Below are 15,713 nucleotides of genomic sequence, written 5' to 3' on the forward strand. Positions count from 1 at the left end.
GATTGTGCCTAAATGGGTTCTGAGGAGTAAAGGGAGGAGGTAGGGAGGAGAGAGGAGGTGAGGGAAGGGAAGGAGGATAGAAGACTTGTTGCTGCTCTGTGGCATTATGACTGTTGGTACGCAATAAATGTTATAATTTACACAGCTCTCAAAATGAGCTCAAATCAAGTGAGTATTTGCATATTTCCCTGAAAGACGTATTATTACTTCAAATAGTGGCATTCTTACATTATGCTGAATCATCTTGCCTGTTTTAACTGAACTAATTCTGTGTCAATTATAAAATAGGAACTGTGTTTTAAACATATTTTAACAGAGACTAACACAGAAGAAATGTGAATACAAAGGAGCAAAAGGAGGGAAGAGAGGATATGAGGATGGAGCCGTTGAGGGGAGGAGGGAGGAGTGAGGGGGGTATTGTGTATGGTTAATGATTTAATGTTAGCCACTTGATGGAATGAAGTGTCTTCTCCATGTAAGCGGCGCCAAAGTTAAACCCTCTAGTCAGTTAGTCTGTCATTCATTGATTTCTCTGGTCAGCACTAGATTGCTATTGAATATGACTGGCACCAGGGCTGAGTGTGTTATGTGTGTGTTTTCTGTTTGTGTGTGTGTGTGTTATGTGTGTGCGAGTGTGTGTGCGACTGTGTGTGTTTTGTGTGTGTGTTTTGTGTGTATGTAATTGTCTATGTTTTTGTTTTTTTAAATGTAAAGATTGACTTTAATGAAATGCATTATTATATCAACATAATTACTTAATAACGGTATTAGGTTAGTTGAAAGCGATAATGTTAAGTTTAAATACAAATATTAGGTTCAATAGGTGTGAATGTGAGCCTTCTCACTGTGAGGAGACATATGATACATTATTTATTCCTCAAGACTGTTTGGTATTGACCATAGCGCACAGCTGAGAAAGAACATAAGCAGCAATATAATCTATGTATCAATACTGCAGTATAAAAGTCAGAAAGGGTCTTTGAATGCATGCTGGTGAACGTGCATGTATCATCTCTCTATTCTAACATATGCAGCTGGTTATTGCAGCGATCTGTCTGCAGCACTGGCAGATCTGTTGTCTCTTCCTCCACCATCCTCTGTGTGTGTGTGTGTGTGTGTGTGTGTGTGTGTGTGTGTGTGTGTGTGTGTGTGTGTGTGTGTGAGTGTGTGTTCTGATAAATATCATATATATGGAGTCCTGCTGCAACAGCATGAGCAAATATATCATAAGCATACGAACGCTGTGGTAGTTCTCTCTGATGTATAGTTTAATAAGCCTGCAATATTAATATTTTAAGGGATACACATTATGCTAAACAGCACATAGAATTGTAGGCACCACTACAACAAACACACACACACACACACACACACACACACACACACACACACACACACACACACACACACACACACACACACACACACACACACACACACACACACACACACACACACACACACACACACACACACACACACACACACACACACACAGAAGAACATCCCTGTGAGAGAATAGGACACATCTTCCAACATTATGTTGCAATACCAAAAGTAATAACTATAATACATATTCTACACAAATGCAGATTTATGACATATATGAGTTGTGTCATTTGTTTCCAAAAGTTTACATCAATCATGGCATTTAATCAAGCAAATTGGTAAATAATAATATTAACAACAATAATAATAATAACTATTATTAAATGGACAAGATGTTTTCAATGTCAGACAAATATGAATCAAGGTGTTTGTTTTACTGACAATTAAAAAAGGTCTGACACTATCGTTCTGACAAAAGTCTATATATAGATCATTATTTTATAAAGCCTGATAGAGCCAATCAGCTGTGGCCATGGTGTTTCAGACAATGTGATGATTTCTAAAGATCCCGCCGACCTGTGTCCAGAGACACAGGCTGAGATGTACTAATGGTAATACGGTGAGAACAAAGGGACATGGCTGCAGGGATTGGCTGTCATTCAGCAACAGGAGCGTTAGGTGTTGGGGGAGCATGTTTGGCCATTAGTGTACATGGGATCATACATAATAAACCCTCACACCTGTCCATATGCAGCCTCTATGGTATTGTGGAAAAAAAAAAGATATCACACGTGCATGAATTGACATAAAAAGAAACATTAGGAAAGACAACTATAGGTCTCAAACATCAGATCAAAAAGTGTGAGATCATGTTCTGGTTGAGCTTCTTAGTTTGAAACCCATCACATCTGGATTCTGGGTCATTTTTGCATTAAAGAACCTGTACTTTACTAATGAATGCAAAGACATACTGAATGTTCTCTAACTGCCTTGTGATGGTGTGTTTGTGTGTATAACAACTAAGGTTAGGATGTTAAGCAGCTTAGGAAAGACAAATGGATTAAGTGTTTTGTTGACACGTAGTAAAGTAATCTGGTTAACAAAGACGAGCTACTCTCTTCCTCTCTCTCCGCCTGTCTACCTCCCCCTCCCCGTTCTCTCTTTCCATCACACAGTCTTCCTCACCATGCCGGTTCATCAATTCTACGTTGCTCTTTTCACACACCGTGAACACACTCCTGCACAGAGTACACGTTTAGACTGAAGAGATTGGGCAGGGGAGGTCACCTAAGATATACATATTGAATCTCTGGGCAAAGTTACATATGTCCAAGGTTCAATCATGTTGTCATTTTATATATTCCGTTCACATCTGCTGGATGTTGTACCAGCAGCAATTGTATAATATATGTGTAACACATATTTTACACAAGAACTCACAAGTCATTCTTTGGAGACAGACACAGCAGTTTCAGTTAGTTTACGACAGAAAATGTAAATGTATCCTCCTTTTCTGTCCCTGTGGTTCACATCACCAATATCAAGTAACTGTGCGAGCAGCAGCTGGGCACCCAAGGGTTCAACACCACAAAAGTGTTTACATCTGCCTGTGTGTGAGTGTGTGTTTCTGTGTCAACCGGGGAGCCAGCCAGACGTCTCTGTTCTAATATTTCCTCTCAGGAGAACAAACAATGCAGAGGCTTCTCTCGTTCTCTGCTCTGCCTTTATTCTCCCCTCTCGTTTCAATTACTATCTCCTCACCCCTTTTCCTCTCCTCCTCCCTGGTGTTTTCCTCTCTTCTCCCATTCTTCTTGCCCTACCTGTTATCTGTTGTATCTGTTGCTTCCTCTTACAACAAAGCCGCAGGTAGAATCACAGAAGTTGGTTTAAGTTACTGTACTAACACCAACACGTGCACGTGCACACACACTCTGTGACCCAGGCTCAGTATCAAGGGATGTATCCTCTGCTTTACAGTACAATGAGTTGACTATCAGCCCCACTGAGAAAGAGAGGAGCACAGAGAAGAGCTGAAGGTGAGTCCCCCCCCCCATACGATTACGCAAATATATAGGCTTCAGTCTGTATGGCTGTTTGATGAGGATACTCACCACTACTCCAGCCTTAATAAACTGTTACAATGCATTATAGGGCTGTCCCGAATACCATTTTTCGGGCTCCGGATATTCGGTAGTAATCAGCAGCGAATATTCGGTGCATGCGGGGGGGGGAACCTTCATTTTTCAGAAGTTTGCGTTCACACAGGCAAAATTCAAACGGACTATAAACTTTAAACAAGTTAGTTCTGGCCAAGGTTCTTGAAAGCCTAGTGAGTGAACAGGTAAAGGTATTTTTATGTAACAATGACATCCTGTCTAAACATCAGTCAGGCTTCAGAAAGCAACTTAGCACCATCACTGCCACAATGAAAGTGGTGAATGATATTACGAGTATTTTAGATAATAAGCAGAGTTGTGCAGCTCTATTTATTGACCTTTCCAAAGCGTTTGATACCGTCGATCATCGCATCTTAAAGCAGAGGCTGGTCAGTATTGGCATATCCAGCCATGCAGTAGGGTGGTTTGTGAACTACCTCTCTGAAAGGTCCCAATGTGTTAAGTTTGATGGGCTGTCTTCTGAATGGTTAAACATCACTAATGGTGTTCCTCAAGGTTCTGTTTTAGGTCCGCTATTATTCTCTATCTATATTAATAGTTTAGGTGAAAATGTCGAAGGAGCAACCTTACATTTTTATGCGGACGATACCGTTATGTACTGTGCAGGTCCCTCGACCTTAAGCTTAAGCTTCTTTTAAATGTGGATAAAACCAAAGTAATGCTCTTTTCTAAAGCTACAAATACACCAGAGACTGCTTTGGATATTGTAACTATGCAAGGAATACAACTTGAAGTGGTTGCCTGTTACAAATACCTGGGTATCTGGCTTGATGACTGTCTCACTTTTAAATTTCATGTAAATAACCTGCTTTAAAAACTGAGGGTTAGGCTAGGTTTCTTTTACAGAAACAAGTCCTGTTTCTCGCTTGAGGCCAGGAAAAGGCTCTGTGACCTTTTGACCTGTGCTGGACTATGGTGATTTGTTATATATGAATGCACCTGCCCATTGCCTGAGCAAGTTAGATGCTGCGTATCACAGTGCACTGAGATTTGTGACAAATTGTAAAGCACTTACGCATCACTGTACACTGTATACCAAGGCGGTTTTGCCATCACTTACTGTACGGAGGCTCAGTCACTGGTACATGTTCATTTACAAAGCCATGTTGGATAAACTACCTTCTTATATCTGCTCTCTGATCTCTCGGCGAATTGAAAGTAGTTATTGCCTGAGATCGCATGCTGTGGTTTTATTAAATGTGTCAAGTGCTAGGACTGTCTTAGGGAAGAAAGCTTTTAGATGTGCAGCTCCACTAACTTGGAACAGTCTGCAAAAAGAATGGAAAATTACCAATCTGGTACCACTACATGTTTTTAAAGCTCGGTTGGATGCTACACAATCAGATGCTGTTGGTACCTGTACATGTGGATAGATATGTAAATTGTAATCCCTGTAATATTTGCTGTATGATGTCCTTTTGTTGTTCTGTTGTTTATGTTTTTATGTCTTCATGTGGAACCTACTGCTGCAGGTCTCCCTTGAAAAAGAGATAATTGATCTCAATGGGATTTCACCTGGATAAATAAAGGTTTTGAATTGAATTGAATTGAACACAACTCATGTGCACGGAAATGTTGTTCAACAATTGGTCAGACATTAAGGGGGGGTGTAAAAAGGCAAATCCCGGCAATTTCTACCGTAGCCTCCGCAATGGGGCATCGGCGGGTTATTTTCATGCTGCTGTTAATCTGGACAGCATATCAACAGACTCTGCAACGGCGCATATGATTATACAATCAGACAACGTGCGATAAAAAACATAACCCATATGAGAGACGTTCTGCAGTAAGGAGGGTGTTTCACCGACGACAGGTGGCTCTGACTTTTATGAATAGTTGACGGAGCATTTTTACTTTACACAACACTGTTCAACACTTCATTCTTTCGCTAAAGATTTTGAAGACGGACTCGTAAATACTACGCTTCCTATGTTTTGGTGCGGACTGTGTTCACACCAGCGATGATCCGCTCCAGAGTTCACTAGCAAGTGGTCCGAGACCACCTCTTTTAAGCGGACCAGAGTCCGGTTGTTTAGTTCACTTCAGAGGTCTCGGACTGTGTTCACACCAACCCAAACGAACCGCACGAAGCGGCTAAACGCACCAGGGTTCGATTCAACCGGACTATACAAGACTGGTGTGAATGCGACCTAAGTCTATAACGTTTATAAAAAAAAAAAACGAATAACGAAATTGAAAACTGAATAGTAGGCCAACGACCGATTATTCGGATATTCGGGTACAGCCCTGCATTCACACAATCAGGACTCGATCTGTTTCGCTGATAAAAGCTACTTTTAAAATAACATATACACCCAACTGTTTTTGTTCTACTGCATGATTTGGTGTGTCCTTTCCCCCCCCCAGCAAACCATTAAAGGAAAACATGTATTCATTTAAAGGGCCCATGTCATGGCCATTTCCACTAATCATAATTCCATTGTTGAGGTCTACTAGAATAGATTTATATTGTGCATTTTTCCAAACTCACATTGGTTTCTCATACAGCATCTCTGTAAACTACGTGTATTCACTGAATTTCACTCTCTGCCTTTAACGGCTCGTTGTAGCTCCAAAAGCTCCAGCCCCCACCCTCCCTGTGAGCACAGTGTGCTCTGATTGGTCGGGACGTTGTGAATCGCGCTGAGCTCCGTGGAGGTGTTGTTTCCTTGTTTAGCGATACATAGCGAAACACAGCCAAACTCATCCTGAGCACACACAAACTCACAGCCGAAGTAAAAACAATAAGTGTGGCTTGATATTGAGTAATCAAATCAAATCAAATCAAGTTTTATTTATAAAGCACATTTAAAAGCGATTTTTGGTCGAGCCAAAGTGCTGTACATGTAATAAAAACACATTACTACAATCACAAAGACAATAAATTACAACAGATATATATAAAAAAAATAAAATAAAAAAAAACACAAGGAAAAGTCAGGAGTCTTGCTCCGCTCTAACTAGAAGGCCAGAGAGAAGAAGTGTGTTTTTAGTGTAGATTTAAAAACCCCTAGGGTCTGGGCCGACCTCACATGGAGGGGCAGAGTGTTCCAGAGCCTAGGGCCAGCTGCTGCGAAGGCTCGGTGCCCTCGGGTTTTAAGCCTGGTCTTGGGCACTACCAGCAGCAGCTGGTCAGCAGACCTTAAAGCTCTGGCTGGGGTGAGTAAGAAAAAGGTTGATAAACGCTGTGAGAATGGGTCTGCAGAGAGAATTTCGCCGCGATCCCAACTGTCTGTTATCAGCCTGCAGCCAGGGAGGAGAAATCAGCACAGCAGAGCTGCCTGCACATAGAGTGTGTGTGTGTGTGTGAGGAAGTCCGTGGATTGGTAAATTTTGGACTAATCAGCGGGGGCTTAACGCAACGGCTCCGCGGACGTAACGTAACGGCTCCACGGATTGGTCCATTTCGTTCCGGGTACGGCATGATATCATGCCGTACCCGGAACGAAATGGAAGAATCAAATGGACAATGACGTATCTCCAACGAGGCGTTTTGGGGAGGTATTTTCTGTGTTAGAGTTTTACTCGCTACAGGGGTACTTTGAGGGTTTTGACTCTGCACACCGTTTACATGCATAAAAACCTTCATAACACACAAGGGGACGGGTAATAACCGGAAAAGCATGACATGGGCCCTTTAATGACATGTCAATGTTTAACAGATAAAGCCACTAACAATGGCCCCTCCCTCCTAGATAGTTCCTTGCCCCCCCCAGCCATGAGGTAGTGAAGGCAGGCCCAAGCTGTTTAGGAGCTATTTCTGGAAATCAGTTGCAACGGTCTGTCCACCAGGTGAAGCAGCGATGGAGGCTGACACACTATACCCCAGCGGAATGAATTTATTTTATAATATTTACTTCCAACACAGGGCATACTTTTAAGTAATACTATATCATGATCATAACAATTACAAGGTCATAAATAATAAGCTGAATATGTTTTGAAGGCTGCTTTTCATTTTCTGATAGCTTGGATTGGATTTCCAAAACATGGTATATGTCCAAATCAATATAAAATAAGCTGACCATCTGTAGTGTACTTGGTACTACCAAAACTCAAATGTAAATGTAAATATTTGTTCTTGTCATCACTAGGAAGCAGGTCTGGGTCTCTTTCTAAAGGCCCTGACACACCAGGCCGAAATCGTCCGTTTTCGTTAGTCGGACGACGAAGCGTGCCCTGTCGCCCAAACTCAATTTGGTGTGTCCCGCACCGTCGGCCGTGACACGCCTTATTTGGCCTTTCATGGCAGACGCACGGATTCAACATGTTGAATCGGGCGTGCGTCGGCCACAGGCAGTCGGACAAAGAAATCACTCTGATTGGCTGTTCAGCTAGCGAATCAGTGCATGAGAAGCGAAACGGTTGCTTGAGAATATCTTCCACAAGCAACACTCCAATGGCTGATAGCTCCAGTACCGCACGAAACATGTTTTCGATGGACGAGAGTGATAATGGAACGCACACGCTATTTGTTGTTTGTTTATATCACGCAGTCTGTTCTTCTTCTCTGTCTTCCGGTTGTTGCCTCTTTTGAATGACGAATACACACTACCGCCGCCTGCTGGTAAGCAGAGTTATTGCCACTCACGCATGCGCAGTTCGTACGTGCTCGGCTGAAGTCTTTGCAGTGTGTTCCAGTGCGACACATGGCCAAGACGCAGGAGAACACGGCGACGCAACAGTCGGCGTCAGCGAGTTCTCTGGTGACTGCCTGGTGTGTCAGGGCCTTAAGTCATCTCTCTTTAGCCAGCTTGTTATATTTACTTGTTTTAGAGAAACATTTTCTACACAAGTTATATCAATTAAATAAAACTTTCTCAGGGCTTGTGTTTGTCCAATCAGTGACATTACAACCTTCAGTCTTCACTCCGATAGATGTGGGCCATCACAGAACACTTTCTTGAAAAAAATAAATGTTTGGAGATTATAAACTAGAGTAAAACAATGGAATGAAACCTGCAACCAGGTTCTTGCAATCGAAGGCTCCTGGAAAAAAAGAGACCTATACATAAACTTTGATGAGGCCGTTCTTATTCTGACTGATGATGCTCATGCAGAGGGTCTCCTGAGGTTTATCGATGGCTTCAAATGGTAGAGCAATAGCTTCAGTGTTGTATTATCTTTCATGAAATTCATACGTTTAATAACCATCTTCACAAGGTTTTTTATCCATGAGTCCCTACTCTCTTTGAGAACACACACACACACACACACACACACACACACACACACACACACACACACACACACACACACACACACACACACACACACACACACACACACACACACACACACACACACACACACACACACACACACACACACACACACACACACACACTGTGAGATGCACACTAATATGACCGTTATTGCGCCTTAATAAAAAAACTAAGAAGTCCTACAAGTCTGCTCCAATACACCATGCTTTGTCCTCCAAACGTTTTTGAGTGGCTCCCCTTTATTAAGGTTAATCAGTACATCAATAACCATTCGGCCACCACAGTCAGACACCAAATCACAACTGATACAAAAATGGTCAGAACCCACAAGTAACTGTGTGTGTTGGAAAATGACCACTTCAACACACACACCCATGCACCCGCACACACACGCACACGCACACGCACACACACACACACACACACACACACACACACACACACACAGACACACACACACACACACACACACACACACACACACACACACACACAGCTGCATTTTAAATTACACAATTAGCCTTTGAAAACTTGACGACTACTCACTTTTAGAGAGGGGAAGTGTATCCTCTGGAGCACTGACATCCACGGCGTAATGCCATTTAATAAAAACATTATCAAACTTAATATAGAAAATATAATGACTCAGCACATTATCTCACTGTTAATTACAACATCACATCTCTTAATGAAAACCCACCGTGTGTGCGTATTTACGGCTTAATGAAAATACTGTAGATTTGTGTGTCACACAATCAAAAACAAGTCCTTTATTAAATATTAAATTCACACCTGTTAAGGAGAAGTACATTGAGGATACACACGCACACACACACACACACACACACACACACACACACACACGTGCTGACAAATAACTCATTTACAAAGATATTTGCACACACACATGTCTGTGCTTACATGCATGCCAGTGAGCAGTAACCCTGAAACTCACACAGGGACACAAAAAGGTAAAAAACAAAACAAATGACTACTCAGCTAAATTGTCATCATTAATTAAATTAATTAGCAGGACATTCTTTATGTCCCCCCGGCCCCCCAACTTCTGCCCCAGCCTCCAGCTCCAATTCCCAGCAGCAGAAAGGACACGGAGCGGGCGGGGGGGAGGGTGGAAAATATACATGGGACACTTCCACATTGTTCTCCACCTTGTTGTTATAACATTATTATTACAAGTAGAAAATGACACACCATTTATAACACACAACATACATCACACAATAACAGCACTTCTTAAAGGAGAGGTTTGAACATGGAGAAATCGGTGTTTGAGGAGAGAGACCTGCTGAACAATAAATATATTTAATCTGCTGCAGGGCTAAATCTCAAATGCATATCCCTAAATAACCTATGTTCTTATAAGCCTTAGTGACATGGCTGTTCAAATCAGATTCTTTTTTTGTTAGACCCACCAGCCTAGCGAACGACATTATACTCTCCAAAGTAAAACATCCTGTCATTGAACATTTTTGTAAAAATACTTCTCTTACAAAGCTCTTTCCAACCTTACCTGACAAAGCGCTTTACAATTTGCCTCTGAATCACTAATCAAGGTTCACCAGTTCACACACACACACACGCACACACACACGCACGCACGCAGGAGTCACAGCACCAAGACAGGCTGTGTTCAGTGAGAATGCTATGGCAGGAACAGATACGTAGAACATGTGTAGAGAGAGCGTTGGAGCACAGAGAGGGAGAGAGCCCATCAGAGAGGAAGTGAGCGGCCTACCGGTGTCGCTGTCGGACTTGTTCTCGTGCTCCGTGTCGGTCAGAGTCAGCACGGAGTTGGAGCGGCTGGACAGACAGGAACTCCTCCCGGATGACTTCCCCAGACCCCCGCGGCCCCACAGACGCATGGCGCGCTCCGGGGACATCACAGCCTGGCTGTCGGTGTCCAGGTCCTGGACCGTACCAACGGAGAAGCCGCGGTGGGGGAGGCCCATCTCGGAGCAGAAGGCCAGGCCGCGGCGCGACGGGGGCTCGCAGATCCCCAGCTGACGGAGGCTGAAGTGCTGACCTGAAACAGAGAGATTTTACTACGGTATTCAAATGTTAATATGTATATAACATATTATATGCAGACTGTCTGCTATTTAAATGTACATAGTTATATTTAAATTATTGCTATTTTGAAAAGAGGCCTGTGAAAACTTCCCAAAGGTGAATAAAAAGAAAAATCTCTTAGACGCCCCCTATAATAATAAAATTATAATTTGCACATAAAATCACCCTCAGATTTAAGTTTCTGAAAACATCACATTGTCTAAGCTGAAGAACATTTGTTTTCATTGATTGTACGTTGTTTAAATGAAATGAACCTTATCATGTTTTCAGGTCCTTGTCTTTTACTTTCTATTACTGCTATTTTTCTCAGACCAGCTATCTGTAAACCAAAGATATTCGGATAAATTACTTGGATTAATCAATCATTAAAATTGCTCTCATTTAACACTGTTGATATAATAATTGATTAATCGTCGTGATCACATCTCTTGGGTCAAGTTGTTGTATTTGTTAATTTAGGCCTTGTAACTAATTCACCAGCACGTACAATGGTATGTCTAGCTTGAAGTGAATATATCTGAATATAGAGAAGTGAATATAGCCTTCCTTGTTGTTCGGAGTTTGTTGTTATTGTAAGTTGCTTTGGATAAAGCGCCAGCCAAATGAAATGTGATGTGAGAAGCAGACCTCAAGACAGAGTGCAGGACTCTGGTGGGGTGAAAGGGTCAAACAAAGTCAAAGATAATGCACAATGTTTCCCTGATGTTGATTTGTAATGTCAAGCATATTAAGGCAATACTTTCTATCAGGTAATACACCATTGTTTTTGTTGGAGCAGCTTACATTCCTGCTGCTAATTCAAAACGAACTACAGGAATGCACCAAAATCTCAGTTAGATTTATTTTCTTTAGGTAGCATAATGCATAAGGCCAAAGCGGCCTTTTTTTATTGTGCATGATGATAATAATTGTATATGAAGTGTATCCTTGGAGATGATTGACTTTATAATATGGCGAAACCAACACAACGTGTGAGTAACAAAGAAGTCTGGGTGTTAGTTTAGAAAAGAAACACACCCTGACTTACACTCACTCTGTCTCAGAGAACACAACCCTTCAACCTGCTCATAAGACTGAAAAAAACACAGCAGTGCTTTCAGGCAGGACACCATTATAATCTTAAATCCAAAAAATACATTTAAAAAGACGCTACTTGTAAAACAAGAGCCGATAGCCAGAAGCAAAAGCAGACGGTGAATACTTTCCGACTAGATCCACTACACATCCTATTCAGTCATTACAGGACAAGAGACAGACAATGAGAGGATTCAGCCTGGAGAAACTCAGATATCAACTGTGAAGGGAGTGAAAATCACTTGAGAATTTACATTTTTAATATATTTTATCATTTGTACAAAATACAGGTACATTATCTTTGCCCAGATCTAAATAATGTAAAAATAATAACATATTAAAATGAATAAATCTTACTGTGTAACATAAAAGAAAAGACAATTGCATAACATATATCTTGTATCTTTCAAAAGGTCAGCATTTCTGTACTCACAGACAACTAGAGACTATTGTAACACTTTAACTCCAATATTCATATAGTGTCCTGAGTTAATGGTGATCCCTTTAATTACATGATATACATTCTAGACATGATATGCTTATCATGGAACATGCTTTTATAAGACATAACAGACAACCTGAAAAATAACAAAATTACTAATGGTTGTTTAAATAAATGTTACGTTTCTTTACACAAATGTTATAAGTCATCAGGACTAAGTCTTACAAATCAAATGGAAATGGTATCAAATCAAATAACAAATAGGGTGTGTTAATCTTTTAAAATATAATAAAATAAATCAAATAAATGATCTGTAAAATCTCAGTGTGTGCCTCTTCATCTTTAATCAGCAAATGAAAAGGGAAATTATAAAAGCTATCTGTAATTAATGGCACAACAAGAGATGAAGAGTGCTGCCGTTCAATTAAAAGTTATATTCATTTTAAACGAGCTCCAATTAGACCAGCAGTGAAAACGCAGGAGATAAGATGATTGAGTAATTATGATTTTTTTCATTTCCAAATATTGACGTTGCGTTAATTGGAGCTGGAGAACAATGAATGTGCTCTGTGGTTAAGCATTTTTCCTTTTGACGTCATATATCTTTTCCTACATTTTCTTTCTTTCTTACACACAACTTGAGACCTGGGGGGCCTTGGTAGATCACCTGGTAAAGCGTGCCGTTAGTGTGCAAGGAGAGCATAAGTGTGTGTGTGTGTGTGTGTGTGTGTGTGTGTGTGTGCGTGTGTGTGTGTGTGTGTCTCACCTTGTCTCTGATAGTCATCCTGTTCACGGTGAACCATGTCCTTGTATCCCTTGGTCGTCCCGTACAGTAACCTGCCACACCCAGAGACAAATGTCCTCAGTGGGGTTAATATAAAGGACAGTCATCAGAGAGCACTCACTGCAACTCTGTTGCTCCTTCTGTCAGAGGTGGGAGAAGTACTCAGTAAAATACTCAGTTACAAGTAAAAGTCCTGCTTTCAAAATTGTACTTAGGTAAAAGTAAGAAAAGTATGAGCATTAAAAAATACTTGAAGTACCAAAAGTAGATGTACTCTTCGAGCAAAATGGCCATTCAATTATTTTATTAAAATTATTTGAGCATTAATGTGTTCATCACTTCAATATTGCACTTGCTAAAGTAGGGTTTATTTCAATTACTCTATATACTTCTGGGTAGCTTAACCAATAATATTATATTAGAATGTGTTGATTTATAATTGTTATTAATAACAAAAATCTGCAAAGTAACTAGTAACTGAATATGTAAAACAAATGTTATGGAGTAAAATTATAAAGTAGCAAATGTGAAAATACTCAAGCAAAGCAAAGGTACCTATTTTTTAATTAAGTACAGTAGGCCTACTTGAGTAAAGGTACTTGGTTACATTACAGCACTGCCTTTTTGTTGAGTTCATTGGTCCCAAATTAGTTCAAATTACAATCAGGTGTCAATCAAGACAGCTTGTCAAAAATAAGCACTGCACATGCTCAACGACAGTACATACAGTGCATCCGGAAAGTATTCATACCCCTTAACTTTTTTCACATTTTGTTACAGCCTTATTTCAAAATGGATTAAATTATTTTTTTCCTCAACATTCCACACACAATACCCCATAATGACAAATAGAAAACGTTTTCAACCTGTTAAGCCCTGAGCCTGTTTTTCAGGTCTCAGGCTCGAAAATGACATTCCCAGAACAAATGTCAGGGTACACACTACGCCTAGAGTAAAGACTCCGATTAATGCAGTTTACCGTAGGGGTACAGGGGACATTAGCGCGCGGCGGTACGTTCAGGGACATCAGTAAAAAATCCCTCCATGGGCAGAACTTCCCTTCACGGGGAGTTTTGCGGCGGAACGGGTCACCAGGGAGTATCACAGCTTCATAGCTGGGGCCCCGCAGCTGAGGGCTTGTCCCCTAACACAGTGTTATGGGGAATGGAAACTCAGTTGTGTGTTAACAAAGTGGATGGACAGGACGCTGAAACAGGGTTATTCACTCCAGTTTTGCAGCATCCCGCCTCCATTCAAAGGCATACGAGAGGTAAATCTGTCATCCCAGGAGGAGATGGGTTTCCTCTCAGCAGAGATTCAGGCCCTGGTGCAAAAACAGGCGGTGTCTGTCGTGCACCCTCAGCACAGAGAAAAGGGTCTTTATTCCATGTACCTCCTGGTTCCCAAGAAGACAGGGGAAGTCAGACCTATTCTAGATCTCCGCAGCCTGAATCGGCACATTGCCTGCAGAAAATTCCGCATGTTAACTATACAACAGTTACTGGGGCAAGTGCATCCGGGCGATTGGTTCACCACCATCGACCTGAAAGACGCGTACTTTCATGTAGAAATTGCTCCAGAGCACAGAAAGTATCTGCGTTTTGCCTTCCAGGGGATAGCCTACGAGTACAACAGATTACCGTTCGGCTACTCCCTATCCCCACGCACGTTCAGCAAATGTGTGGCCACTGCGCTCCAACCACTGCGCGCCGATGGCATGAGAGTTTTCTTTTATCTGGACGACCTCATAGTCATGGCCAGGTCCAGGGAATGGGCAATGTTTTGCACAGCCCAATTGATCCTACACCTAACCAAGTTGGGCTTTGCGATCAATTGGAAAAAGAGCACCCCCATACCTCACCAACAGGCGTTGTATTTGGGAGTGGTGCTTGATGCAGGCGGGCTATGCGCCACCTGTCAGAGAGCAGACGCGCGTCCCTGCTTCGGGCGGTTCGCAGACTGCGACAGGGGGCAACAGTGACAGCTTAAACTGTCATGCAGACTCTGGGTCTCATGGTGGCTGCTCACGTTGTGGTCCTGCTCGGGTTACTGCATATGCGCCGCCTGCAGAGGTGGTTCTCCAGTCTGCGTTTAGATCCCAAGAGGCACACACGACGTCTGGTGACCATCCCCCCCTCAGTGGAGGGCAACCTCCGGTTCTGGGGGTCCCTGGATCACCTCCGGAGGGGGTCTCCACTGGGACGGGTGACCTCCTACATCACAGTGTTCACGGACACATCCAGAACAGGATGTGGAGGGACCTGCCTGAAGAGAGCTAGAGGTGGGCGCTGGTCTCTAACAGAAACACGGCACAGCAACCTCCTAGAGCTACGGGCAGTAGTGTTGGTCCTCCAGCATTTCAAACCCTTAATTCAGGGGAGACATGTAATGGTCAGGAGCGACAACAGCACCACAGTGGCATACATCAACAGGCAGGGCGGAGTCTGCTCCGCCGCCTTGTTGACCACAGCGGAGAAACTGTGGTTATGGGCTTCAGAGGTGGTGTTGTCTCTGAGAGCCCTCCACATCCCGGGACTGGAGAACAGGGGGGCCGACCTCATGTCGAGGGGCGGCCCCATGCCAGGCGAGTG

The 15,713-nt window shown here is 42.3% G+C and overlaps 1 protein-coding gene across 1 annotated transcript in view; it reads right to left on the reverse strand.

The window, feature by feature from the left end:
• LOC117474899 (teneurin-3) overlaps window positions 1-15,713 on the reverse strand; it is a 150,758-nt gene that overhangs the window by 56,228 nt on the left and 78,817 nt on the right. The window contains exons 5-6 of the mRNA XM_034120925.1: window positions 13,105-13,175; window positions 10,488-10,775 (exon numbers count right to left, since the gene is read on the reverse strand). Coding sequence (XP_033976816.1) covers window positions 10,488-10,775; window positions 13,105-13,175 — 359 coding nt within the window. The remainder of the gene's footprint in view (window positions 1-10,487; window positions 10,776-13,104; window positions 13,176-15,713) is intronic.

This window comes from Trematomus bernacchii, unplaced genomic scaffold (genome assembly GCF_902827165.1).
Source record: "Trematomus bernacchii unplaced genomic scaffold, fTreBer1.1, whole genome shotgun sequence".
NCBI classification, from domain to species: Eukaryota; Metazoa; Chordata; class Actinopteri; order Perciformes; family Nototheniidae; genus Trematomus; species Trematomus bernacchii.